Raw genomic sequence first — 13,606 nt, forward strand, 5'->3', positions numbered from 1 at the left:
GATACCAGAGGATTTTGCTTCTGGAGGAGGCTACAGAACCTAGGGAGGGTAAAGCCAAAGAGAGGTTTGCTAACAAAGATGAGAAGTTTAAAAACTAGCTCAGTTGTTCAGCTTGTCAATGTTCCTGGGTAGAGAGGGAAGGTTCAGCTAATTATTATGTTTGTGTGTAAGGAATACTTTTTTGGGCTGATGTACTGGAGCTCAGTGGATCCTCTCCATTAATAGTTACCTCAGGAAAGAAAGGGAAATGAGTAAATGATGAGAGGAATTTAATCTATATTATAACATCTCTGGGTACTATCTGCAAACATTTTCAATGTTTGTAGTGAATTGACTCTCATAAATTCATTGCATTGTAATTGCACCCATACCTCAGGGAAGAATGCACATACGCCATCAGTAGCTGAAGGTTAAAATTACACAATGACCTGTTTTTACGGGCAGTTGACATTATAAACCCAGGCAAGAGAATTTATTATGGAATTTTGAAAATAATAACACTTATGAGCTATATTATGCCTTTTCTTAGCCAAGCTCTACCCAACTTCTCCCAAAGATTGCCCAAACTTGATATTCAGTGGGTAACATTGAGATGGTTTTTAGTGTTAAAATAGAACTAATTTTTAAATAATTAAAAATTTGCATGTTTAAAGTGTTTAAAACTTCTTGGAATTAAGTACTTTTCAAAAATGAATTTTTTTTGTCTCTTGCAGCCTTCCACTTCAAAGACTTCCAAGCATCCTCTGACACCCAGTGCCTCACCAGTTGGTGAACACACAGTACAGCTCTCTCACACCAGTACCAAGGACCAACCAAGCCCACACAGTCCAGCCAGCACTCCAGAAGCTGCTGGTTATCTGGTCGAGACCAGCAGCAAAAAAGTTGCACATGGTACACAATTGGATGTGAGTGTGGACCAACCACTGCCTCTTACCAAGGCTGAGGATGTCAGTACAGGGATTAAGAAAAAAAGAAAGAAAAAAGAACCAAAGGAGGAAGTGAGTGGTGAAACGGTAACTGGTGCACCCAAACCAAAGAAGAAGAGAAAGGAACCCAAGGGTGACAAGGAACCGAAAGAGGGCAAAGGAGCAAAAGAGCCCAAGGGCTCCAAAGGGTCAAGGAGCCGTGGAGAGCCTAAGGAACCTAAAGGTACCAAGGGGGCCAAAGAGCCCAAGGAACCCAAGGGTGCCAAGGAACCCAAGCAGCTGAAAGAGCCAAAATGTAAATCCAACACTACACCCAAAACCAAGAGCAGCAAGAAAGCCAGGTATGGAGCTTTCATTGCATATGCTGACTGTTCAATTTATCTTTCCTTGGTGATTGAGTGTTGCTTTGTGCAAAATCCTCATTTGTGGCATTAATTTAGTTCATTGTATTTTACTGGAATAGTAAGTCATTCAGTTCCAGTAAAGTTTTACCTGTGTTTTTACCTCTTGCTGTTGGCACTTACAAACTGGTTAGAGTTTAATATGTGAGTTTATTCCTGTTTGCTGCTGTTGAAACTCTGTTTAACTGAGTGACACAATAAGTCTAACTTCTGGCATTTAAACCTGCTCAACATCTAGGAATTGCATCCAGTGTATAGTGTGGAACTGTGCCATTCAGCTCAACTGGTCCTTGCCACTATATGGTTCCCAAGATCCTCCTTCCACTTTACCTTTCTAATTCATGGGATATGGATGTCAATGGCAAGGACGTTATTTGTTGTCCATCCCTAATTAGCCATGAATTGAATGGGTTCCTGGACCTGTGGATCGGAGTTGGAAGATTTCCCTCCAGGAGATCAGTGAAAGTGCTGATGAAGGTGCTGCCTGTTTTCAGAGTCTGGTTGTACCAGTACTGCTGTTGCTGCAGTTTTTGCCCAAGTTGCCATTCTTCTTAACTGATGGTAGTTAGTAAATATTTTGTGGCTGTTCAGTTGCATCTTGCGAGGAGGAGGGGCAGGTCAACCTCAGGAGAAGAAAACTGTGGTCCTGGGTTGTTTTCATTCCCCTTTCAGTGGGATTGCTGAGATGAACTGTAGCATCTTCACATTCACAGAAGATTAGGATTGGTAAACTAGAATCATGTTGCATCTGAATTGATTTTCCATTCCAATTTTCCATTCTCTTCTGAACTTGTTCTTGGGTCAGAAACTCCATTTACTGTAAAATTCTAATAATCTGGGACTTGGTGCTGGACTAGCAGATTTTCTGGATTATTAGATGTTACTTCTATCACTACCAGACTTTTAATTTACTTTTTTAGATTTTAAGCAGTAGTATAATAAATTTTCCAAAGGGCCCCCATGAGTGGAAAGGGAGTGCAGGAATTGGGGCCCTGGTGAGTGGAAAGGAAGCACAACAAACATTACCTGCTGAGCTAGATGCTGAATCTTTGGGATTTCTGAATAGTCGGTTAGGGATTATTGGAGTTTTACTGTTGGTCATTTGAAGTAGCCAAGCTGAGCTTGATTTTATCAAGGGCTGCCTGTCTACAGACTGGCACAGGCTCTTGCTCCATTGGTGGAGATGTGACCATGCACTGGATTTTACCAAGTGGCCAATCTTCTTGTATGACTTTAGATGACAAGTGTTACCAGACCAATCAAAATAAAAATGTAGTGCATATCATAGCCAATCCAGGTCTTTTTCTCATTCATTGTGCAAGTTCTAGCGTTGATAACTGGATGATGATGGAGTAGAGCTTCTGATAATACTGAGAATAAAATTACAAATAACTGCATTAGTTGTGTATTTCAGGCTGTGATTAGACCCTTAATTGGGTGAGTCTTATGACAATATGATTCTTAAACTCACTTGTGACAAACCAAGGATATCAAAACTTTTTAAACAAAAGACAATTCAAACATGCCCTCCTCCACAAATGTTCTCCCTTACCCCACTCAATGAGTTGCTTCTGAGACCTCATCCACGTGCATTCCCGAGCCTGGACATCTGAGTACAGATGACCTCTGTGTTACTGGTTACATTCCTAGAAAATGGCCCATATTGTGATTTTCTGTAATGGAAAGCCACATCATTAGCACGTGTCAAGAAGTGCAAGTTGAACAAAAAAGTTTATTTACATTTTTCCACATAAATTCCGTGAGAGCGAATTTTGTTCCCTATCTCAAATTTTGGGCTAGGAATTTGTAAATTCTGTAAGGGCAAATTTTTGTAACCTGAACGGCTGTAACGCAGGCGTCACCTGTATTGGAATGTTATGTCACACCAGGGTGGTAGATGTTAAACAAGATGGACCTTGTTCCTTTCCTCCCACCCAATTCTACAGTTATCATTTCATCATCTGGAGGAGCTTCCAGTCCTCAAGCTACCAGTCATGCTTTCTACAATACAACAGCAACTAAACTTCAAAAAAAAAGTACTTGATTAACTTTGGGATGTCCTGAGGTTATAGAAGATGCTGGACAATTGCACTTCTTTCTTTCCTCTGTTTCTCAGATGCACAGAGCCATCAGAGTTGGCTGCTGAATTGTACTCAGAAGCTAACTTTCCCTGAGTAATAATGTCCTTCTCTCAGTGTGAGTTCATGTAATTCAGCATAGACTGAGTGACAGTCTAGGGCTCAATGGCTCACTACATATTACCTTATTCAACTGAGCCATGGGGAAAGGTGTTTGGTAAAAGTCTGGGGATAAGAAAAAGAATGCAGACAGCTATCTGATGATTATTTAATCTGTTATAATGATGCTTCCTGAAGGATAAACATTGGTTAAGATAGCAAAGAGAACCTGGGATCATTTATGTCCACCTAATTAGATGTACGGCGGCTCAGTTTAATGTTTCAACTGAAATATAGAACTATGAGAGGGGCAGCCAACAGGGCCACACTCCCTCAGTGCCGCCCCTCCGACAGGGCCACACTCCCTCGGTGCCGCCCCTCCGACAGGGCCACACTCCCTCGGTGCCGCCCCTCCGACAGGGCCCCACTCCCTCGGTGCCGCCCCTCCGACAGGGCCCCACTCCCTCGGTGCCGCCCCTCCGACAGGGCCACACTCCCTCGGTGCCACCCCTCCGACAGGAAATAGCTGCTGTATCCTGCAGGACTCCAGTCTTTCTCAAGCTCATTTGTCTGTTTCTCAAGCTCATCTAACTGATTCATTATTGAGCAAATTAGTGGAAATCAGGTTAAACTTTTTTGGCTTTCTTCAGCTGTTAGTAGATTTATGGAGGACTCTTTATGGGAATCCTGCTGAATTTTAGGAAAAAAACAAAGTACTGAGTTATAAAATTAATTGAAAGATGTGAAAACTTGCTCTCCAAAGAGCCACTCAATGACAGCAGTGGATGATGTGTTGTGGGAAGTCATGAGGGTAACTCTCCAGCAATCCCATGGCAGGACAGGTGAACCAATGTCAGTGTCCTCAGGCCAGCATCCCTCACTTTCAAGCTATGATTGTCCTTGGCATCTTACAAAAGGCGGGCCACATTGTCGGCATGCCTGATTGCAAACTCCTGAAGCAAGCAGTCCATTCTGAGTTGTTGACAAGGACAGAGAAAATACTTCAGGGCATTCATTAACCATCACTGACTCGCGCAATCTCAGCCCTAGTAGTGGAGAAGCATCCAGAATGCATCAAGGATTTTGGGTTTCTGCAGGAGTACATGAAGAATTCTATTAACCCACCCACCCTTCCTTGTTCTTTGCTAGAGTCGGTGGATCCCATGTAGGATTCATCAGCCATCTCTGAACCCACAGAACTGGAATAGAAATGAATAAAAAAGTCCCCTGAGGGACTGCAGAACATGAAGAAGGCATCCCACCATTTTGTAAATAAACTAGTGATGAACATCTTCACTGGTTTGTAATGAACATTTCCACAGAGATGTGTCTCTGGGTGAATGCTGCCCACTGCATAGTTTGTGCTTGAAATGCTAGAGGACACTGAAGTGCTTGAATTATTCAGTTGTTAAGAGGAGCTAACTTCCTGCGTGTACAGTTTCATGAGGATTGACAGGTGTTGTCCTTCCCCAGAGTTCCTGCCTACATTCCTCACATTCCTACAAGTGAGCAAAGAAAGAGCCTGCATTTGCATTACAGAATGATGTTCCCAAACCCATGTCATGGCTGTAGGACTTGGCTTAAAGCTGCAACACACACTCCAATGAGATGTTTTCCAAAAATAAGATCCCAGGATGTCCCATGTCTCTACAGCCAATAAAATACTTCCCAGAATTGTAGTCGGTCCCTGTTATATTGCAGTAGATCGGGCAGCTAATTTGTACACAGCAAGAATACATGTAAAGCAATGCTTTAAATAACCAGAATATTCCTTTTAGTGATGTTTGAGAGAAAAATGTTGGCCAGGACACCAAAGAATTGTGAGATGTTTACACATTGGTGAGAGGGCAGACAAGGCCTTAATGATTCATCCAAAAGGCAGACCACCGATAGAATGTTTCCTCGATCCTGAACTGAGGAATGTGTTTTTAGAATGTATATTTGGCATGTGAGATTTGACTCTAATCCCACAGTGATTGTTGCCCTCCGAAGTGAACCTGGTTTAGTAATAGTAAAATCAACAATGAATCAGGCATCATGTTAAGAAAAGTGCAAAATTAATATTCTTAGGCCGTTTTGCCTTTCTAACATATGAAGGTCTCTGCCTGATGTAATGCTTACTGAGTCACATCTATCAACGAATGTTGAGACTCATTGGAGCTGAATCGGCCTTTTTTTATGAAGTGGGCTCTGAAATTGCTTGTAATGGTTATGTTTGTGGATTACTAATCAAGAATTTGAGTTCAATTCCCAGTGGCAGGATTGATAATATGCAAACCAAACTCTGTAGGGACTGGAAATCAGAAATAAAACAGAAAATGCCAGAAATGCTCAGTAGTTCAGGCAGCATCTAGGAGGACAAGCATTTTCAGTTGATGAAATGGTGTGGGAGGAGGCTTGTACAAAGGATAAACACTGGCATGGACTAGATGTCTCGAAAGGCTTGTTTCTGACTTCTGTTCTTTGCAAATCTATGTTCTCATAGAACAATTACAGTACAATTCAGGCCCATAGGCCCACAAAGCTGTGACGAACATGTCCCTACCCTAGAAATTACTAGGCTTACCCATAGCCCTCTATTTTACTCAGCTCTATATACCGATGTAACAGTCTCTTGAAAGACCCTATTGTATCAGCCTCCACCACCATTTCCAGCAGCCCATTCCACGCACTCACCACTCTCTGAGTACAAAACTTACCCCTGACATCTCCTCTATATCTGCTCCCCAGCACCTTAAACCTATGTCCTCTTGTGGCCACCAATTCAGCCCTGGAGAAAAGCCTCTGACTATCTACCCTATCAATACCTCTCATCATCTTATACACCTCTATCAGGTCCCCCCTCATCCTCCGTCTCTCCAAGGAGAAAAGGCCGAGTTCCCTCAACCTGCTTTCATAAGGCATGCTCCGCATCCCAGGCAACATCCTTGTAAATCTCCTCTGTACCCTCTCTATGGCTTCCACATCTTTCCTGTAGTGAGGCGACCAGAACTGAGCACAGTACTCCAAGTGGGGTCTGACCAGGGCCCTATATAGCTGCAACAATACCTCACGGCTCCTAAATTCAATTCCCCGATTGATGAAGGACGATACACCATATGCCTTCTTAACCACAGAGCCAACCTGCACCGCCACTTTGAGCGTCCTATGGACTCGGACCCCAAGATCCCTCTGATCCTCCACACTGCCAAGTGTCCTACCATTAAGACTATATTCTGCCACATATTAGACCTACTGAAATGAACCACTTCACACTTATCTGGGTTGAACTGCATCTGCCACTTCTCAGCCCAACTCTGCATCCTATCTATATCCCTCTGTAACCTCTGACAGCCCTCCAAACTATCCACAACACCCCCAACCTTCGTGTCATCCACAAACTTACTAACCCACCCCTCCACTTCCTCATCCAGGTCATTTATAAAAATCACAAATAGTAAGGGTCCCAGTACAGATCCCTGAGGTACACCACTGGTCACAGACCTCCACTCAGAATACGACCCCTCAACAACCAATATGACCCCTCAACAATGCTCTTAAGTTTTGGGATCCTGGGCACTGAGTGGGATGTTCTGGTGAGTTTGTCAACTGAATCTCTCATGCAGGTGGCATTTCACAGTTTACTTTTTATAATAAATATGAGCAGGAGTAGACAGTCACCCTTCCAACCCTTATAATAAACCAATAATAAGAAACCAATGTACCTTTCACATTCTGTAAGTCAACTTGACTTTGCTGTATCATCCCCATAATCCCTTGATTCCCTTTGTATCCAAAAATCGTGCAGTGGCTGTCCTGAATTTATATTTTCAGCAAATGAGCATGTGCAGCCACCTGGGGTAGAGAATTCTAAAGATACACAAACCTCTCGGGGAAGACCTTTTTCTTTGTTTTAAATGGTTGACCCCTTATCCTGAGGTGAAGACCATTTGATCTCAGAGAAACAGCTTCTCAGCATCTACCTTGTCAAGCCTTTTTAGCATTTTATGTGATCACCTTTTACTCTTCTAAACTCCAGGACATGAAGATCTTGCTCACTTCTATTTTGTATATGAAGATAAATAACACACTTGGAAACAAACCACTCAGTAAATGTAGCACTTGCTAAATTTTTAAAGCCTCTATCTCATTAATGTTATCCTCGTAATTTTTTTAAAAAAAATTATGAGTAAAATGTAATGCATTTTAAAGACATTAACTCAGATTCATATTACACTGATGACACTGACCACAACCTGCTGTGTTCACCAGTGAATTGCCAGGTCAGTTCACTGGTGAGATATAAATCTTGTTTATGGCTGTTGATGCAATCTCTATGCACTTTACAACAAAGATTCACATATTTTCAATCTCTTACCAGTTAATTTGATGTGTTTAATTAAAACTTGTAATGCCATCTGAAGGCATTACTTTCTGCCTTACTATCTACTTCCATTCCAACTCTCTGCTCTGAAGCTGCTGCATCCTACTGGGCATGGGCATTTTGCTTAAGAGGCATTTCCAGTGGATGAGCCCTGAGGACCAAGCAATTCACTGGTTAATTCCTAGGATGAGAGGGTTGTCCTATCCTGAAAGGCCAAAAAAAATTACCCGTATTGAGGGCTATGTGGAATTAGCACAGAAGAGGAGTTGACAGCTTGGATAGAGCAGCTATGATCATATTGAATAGCAGGGCAAGTTTGAGGGGCCAGATGGCCCACTTGTGCTTCTACTTTGTGTGTTCTATGTCGTTGTTTATGCTCCACATCAGCATCTCCCACCTTAATCCATCTCACGCTATCACCATCTCCTGCTGTTCATTTCAGCCTCCTGTTTATGTCTAGCTTCCTCTTAAGTGTATCTGTGCTATTCATCTTAACCACTCCATATAATAGTAAGTTCCGTATTGTCACCGCTCTCTGAATGAAGAAGTTTTCTAGCATTTCCTATTGGAATTATTAGTGACTATTGTATATTTATGGCCTGTAGTTCTGGTCTCCCCCAGGAGTGTAAACACCCTTTCAAATGCAGCCTTTCAAATTATTTCATAAAGTTCTCCAGCAATTTACTGCTCTGTCTTCTCTTGAGAGAGAAGAAACTGACTGTTCATTCCAGCTGACAGTCTTAACCTTTGAGATGTCGTAACAATTTACCAATGACTCACTGAGCAATTAAATTTTAAAATCCTACAAAGCTGGTAAACAGAACAGTGCATTTAAAAAAAATCAGTATGTGGTTTTTATTTGATTAGATTACCTATTTTAGGAGTTACTTTTTCTGTATATTAGCCAGTGGTGTTAGAGTTTGCTGGTGATGGGTTCCATTTGGCGTAATTTGTGTAAACTCCTGACCGTGAATGAGCTTTCATTTTAATACAGCTTTACCCATAATAAAAATGCAAAAAGCCATCATTAGGTGGAATACCAGTGCTTTCATAAGAGAATGATCTGACAATGGTTTCACAAATAAATCCAGCATCCAACACCTCTATTGCAGTCGTCAAACTGGATGACATCCCCGATAAAGGGTGTCAGTACTGATAGTGCCGAGCTCTGTCCATTCGACACAGTGCATCCAGCTATCATTTATTTTACTGGCTGATGTTTCTTAACTCCCAATCCAACAATGCCTTGATGTTATCCTTGATTTTCACATTCCTCACATATTTTAGATAAATTACCTTCTGTTCTATGATTAAGAAAGGAAGGTAGAAAAGAAATAAGTTGACCAAAAGTTTTAAGGAAGTGTACTTTCTTGCAGCAAAGAACAAGGCCCAACGCCAACTGAAAAGAAGAAGAAAGGGAAAAGGAAAAATGCTGTTCCAGCAGAAAATTCTGAACAGGAGCATTCAGCGGAAAAGACACCTTTGGCTACAGAGGAGCTGACAGATGCACAGGTAAGGCAGGCCCTGCAGCCAATCCCAGAGAGAATTCCCCCTGGTGTTTGGAGACGCAAGAAATTGCTGATGCTGGAATTTAGAGCAAAAACACAAACTGCTGGAAGAACTCGGTGGGGCATCTGTGGAGACAAAGGGATGGTCGATGTTTTGGGTTGAAACCCTGCATCAGGACTGAAAGTGTAGGGGGCGGATAGCTTCTTTATAGAATTGAGGGAGGGGTGAGACAGGCTAGTAGGTGATAGGTGGAATTACATGAAGGGGAAGGTGAGCAGATGGAGCAGGTGGAGGAGGGTTTCAAGTCTTCGTAAGCAGGGAGGGAAAGATGTAAAAGGTGAACAAAAGGGGGAGAAATGAGGATGGACTCATAAGGGGCATAGGCAGAGTGAATGCACACAGTCTTTTTTCCCAGAGTTGGGGAATCAAAAACTAGAGGGCATAGGTTTAAGGTGAGAAGGGAGGGATTTAATAGGAATCTGAGGGGCAACTTTTTCGCCCAGAGGGTGGTGGGTATATGGAACGAGCTGCCAGCGGAAGTGGTTGAGGCAGGTACATTAACAACATTTAAAGTTACTTGGACAGGTACATGGATAGGAAAGGCTTAGGCTTTCCCACTCAAGATAGTCCCATTTGCCTGCACTTGGAACTATCTTGAGTGGGAATCTTGGTTGGTAAGGACTGTTGGGCTTGAAGGACTTGTTATGAAGACTGTGTGATTTTAAGACTGGTGGGAGTGGGAAAGGAACCCAGGGTGAGGGTTACCTGAAGTTGAAAATTCAATGTTTGTACCAATTGGTTGAGGACTACCTAAGTGGAATATGAGGTGGTGGTCTTCTAGTTTGTGTTGGGCCTCACCCTGCCAGTAGAGAAGGCCGAGGACAGACAAGTCAGTGTGGGAGCAGGAAGGGGACTTGAAATGACATGCAAGTGGCAGCTCAAGATAGCCATGTGTACTGCTCTCCTCTGCCTGACCTGGCTCCAAATGCCCATCATCCCTCCCTCATCTCGTTCCACCCATCACCTACCAGCCTCTGTTTCAACCATTCACCCTTTCCCCCCTCCCCTCCCCCTCAGACCTTATTCTTGACTTGAAACGTCGACCATTCCTTTACCCCCCTAGATGCTGCTTGACCTGTTGATTTCTTTCAGAAGTTTATTTGCACCCCCCCAGTGTTTTCTAGGTGAACTGTGAGATATATGGACCCCTGAAAGTGGCTGGAAGGGGTGACAATTGTTAAGGTAGACAATCATTGGCAAAATTGTTACCAGCTCAGCAAAGTCACTGCCCAGTTGTGAACACTTTATTTTATCTAGAGTGGTATTAGTGAATTCAGTAAGCAGCAAGGGCAAGCACTCCCCTCACGCTGCACTGCACAAAGGAAGATGATTGTTGTTGGAGGTCAACCATTCTGACTCCAGGATGTTGTTGCAGGAATTCCTCAGGGCAGTGACCTCGACTCAACCATCTTTAGTTTCTTCATCAATGGCCTTCCTTGCATTGTAAAGTGGGGCGTTAGTTGATTATTGTACAGTGTTCAATTCCATTTGTAATTCCTCAGCAGATGAAGGAGCCTGTGATTGCACATGCAGAACTTTGAGAACACACGGGCATCAAAGTGGGAAATGCCATTTAGGTGCCCAGTGACCACCTCCAACAAGGCAGAGTCTTAACCACCTACCTCTGACGTCTGTGGCACCATTATCATAGAGACCCTGACTATCAATACTGGCCAGAATCTTGACTTAACCAGTCACGAATACTATGGCTAAAGGAGCCAGTCAAAACCTGAGTATCTTCTGGTGAGTGGCTTAAGTCCTGACCCTCTGAAGACTTTCCATCATTGAAATAGAATCCACCCCCCTACCCACTCCTGCAAACCACTACAGGAGAGGATGTACGACCAAACCACCTACCCCATCCTGCGGGGAAGACTGGTACTGACCACCCCCCTTCCCTGACTCGTGCACTCTCTCTCGTGCACAGATATTGCCTCATCCCAGCTCGGCAGGAGAGGGCTGATCCTGCTCCCATCCCACCACACACACAACTGATACTGCCCTCTCTCAACTCCCCACACCATGGGAAATGTCATCCATCACCTCCCTTCACAGCAGAAGAATGATACTGCAGTTTCTGTTTCTGGGAGATGGTTGTTGTTGAGCACCTGATGTGAAGTTTTTGTGATTGTGGTCAGAACCCTTGGGGATGTCATCGATGGTGTTGTATGCCATCCAGGTCATCCATTTCAATTTGTTAGGGAAGTTCTCTAGGAAATGAAATGTGTATGTAGTGAGCTAGTGTCTAATGATCTTGCTGCACTTGGATTAACTTGAGCATAAATGAAATCTTGCTTCGGTTATTTTTAAAATTATTTCTGAGAATTGTTCTAGCTATAGAAGTTTGTCTTTCAGTGAGATATTCAACCTGCTTGTCTCTCAAATGGACATAATGATCCCATGACCACTATTTGGAAATGAGTTGTGGAGTTAACTTTGATGTGCTAGCCAATATTTGTCTCTCCACTCAAAAGATTAATGTTTTTGGATCTTTTTCTCTGCAAAATTATTGGTCCTGTTTCCTGCACTATAACAGTGACCATGTTTCTAAAATAATAACTTAATGGTTTGGTCCATTGTGAAAGATTGCATGTAAATGCAAGTGCCTTTTGTAAGATTAAAAGCAAAGTTTGTGATGTTTTGTTGGAAGTTTGCCACTTGCACTCTCAGGTTGCATGTTGTTCACCCCTGGAGTTGTTACTCATGTCATTGACCAACTTCATAATTGACTGGGTAAGTGATGGGAGATGAAAAGCACTGTTGAGGGGGGCTGTCCTAATGAGAGTGCTAGAGAAATGTGCTGCTGGCAGAGTGGTTACGGCCTGAGTGGTGAGTTGGGGTGCAGTTTTTGAGCACCTGGTGCATGTGGGTGTCTCAAGTAGATAGGGTGGTAAAAAAGGTGTAAGGGATGCTTGTCTTCATCAGTTGGGGCATTTAGTATATTAGTCAAGAAGTCATGTTGCAGCTGTACAAAGCTTTGTTAAGGCCTCACTTAGTGTATATGTGCAGTTCTAGTTGCTCCACTACGGGAAGGATGTGGAGGCTTTGGAGAGGGTACACAGAAGGTTCACCAGGATGCTGCCTGGTTAGAGAGTATTAGGAGACGTTGGACAGACTTGGATTGTATTCTCTAGAGTGTCGGAGGCTGAGGGGAGACACTATAGAAGTTTATAAAATTATGAGATGTATAGATAGGGTAGGTAGTCAAGAGTCTCTTACCCAGGATAGAAATATCAGATTCTAGATGGCATAGCTTTAAGGTGAAGGGGAAAGTTTAAAGAAGGTGTGTGGGGCAAGTTTTTTTTTTACACAGAGTGGTGGGTGCCTGGAACGCACTGCCAGGGGAGGTGGTGGAAGCAAATACGATAGTGATGTTTAAGAGGCATTTAGACAGACACTTGAACTTAAAGGGAATAGAGGGATATGGATCATAGAACATTACAACACAGTACAGGCCCTTTGGCCCACAATGTTGTGCTGACATTTTATCCTGCTGTAAGATCTGTCTAACCCTTCCCTCCCACATAGCCCTCCCCATTCCTCTATCATTCATGTGTCTATCTAAGAGTCTCTTAAATGTCCCTAATGTATCTGCCCCCACAACCTCTGCAGGCAGTGCGTTCCATGCACCCACCACTCTCAGTGTAAAAAAAACTTACCCCTGACATCCCCCTTGTATCTTCTTCCAACCACCTTAAAATTATGCCCCCTTGTGTTAGCCATTGTCACCCTGGGAAAAAGTCTCTGACTGTCAACTCGATCTATGCCTTTTATCATCTTGTACACCTCTATCAAGTCACCTCTCATCCTCCTCCTCTCCAAAGAGAAAAGCCCTAGCTCACTCAACCTATCCTCATAAGACATGCTCTCCAATCCAGGCAACATCCTGGTAAATCTCTTCTGCATCCTCTCTAAAGCTTCCACATCCTTTCTATAATGAAGCGACCAGAACTGAACACAATACTCCAAGTGTGGTCTAACCAGAGTTCTATAGAGCTGCAACATCACCTTGCGGCTCTTGAACTCAATACCCCAACTAATGAAGGCCAACACACCATATGCCTTCTTAACAACCCTATCGACCTGCGCGGCAACCTTGAGGGACCTATGGACGTGGACCCCAAGATCCCTCTGTTCCTCCACAGTGCTAAGAGTCTTGCCATTAACCTT

The 13,606-nt window shown here is 43.2% G+C and overlaps 1 protein-coding gene across 8 annotated transcripts in view; it reads left to right on the forward strand.

Annotated features, from left to right (window-relative positions):
• chd6 (chromodomain helicase DNA binding protein 6) overlaps window positions 1–13,606 on the forward strand; it is a 162,044-nt gene that overhangs the window by 62,472 nt on the left and 85,966 nt on the right. For all 8 annotated transcript variants that reach the window (XM_052031323.1, XM_052031325.1, XM_052031326.1 and 5 more), the window contains 2 exons: window positions 714–1,267; window positions 9,244–9,379. In XM_052031323.1, coding sequence (XP_051887283.1) covers window positions 714–1,267; window positions 9,244–9,379 — 690 coding nt within the window. The remainder of the gene's footprint in view (window positions 1–713; window positions 1,268–9,243; window positions 9,380–13,606) is intronic.

Source organism: Pristis pectinata, chromosome 16, assembly GCF_009764475.1.
Source record: "Pristis pectinata isolate sPriPec2 chromosome 16, sPriPec2.1.pri, whole genome shotgun sequence".
Taxonomy (NCBI): Eukaryota; Metazoa; Chordata; class Chondrichthyes; order Rhinopristiformes; family Pristidae; genus Pristis; species Pristis pectinata.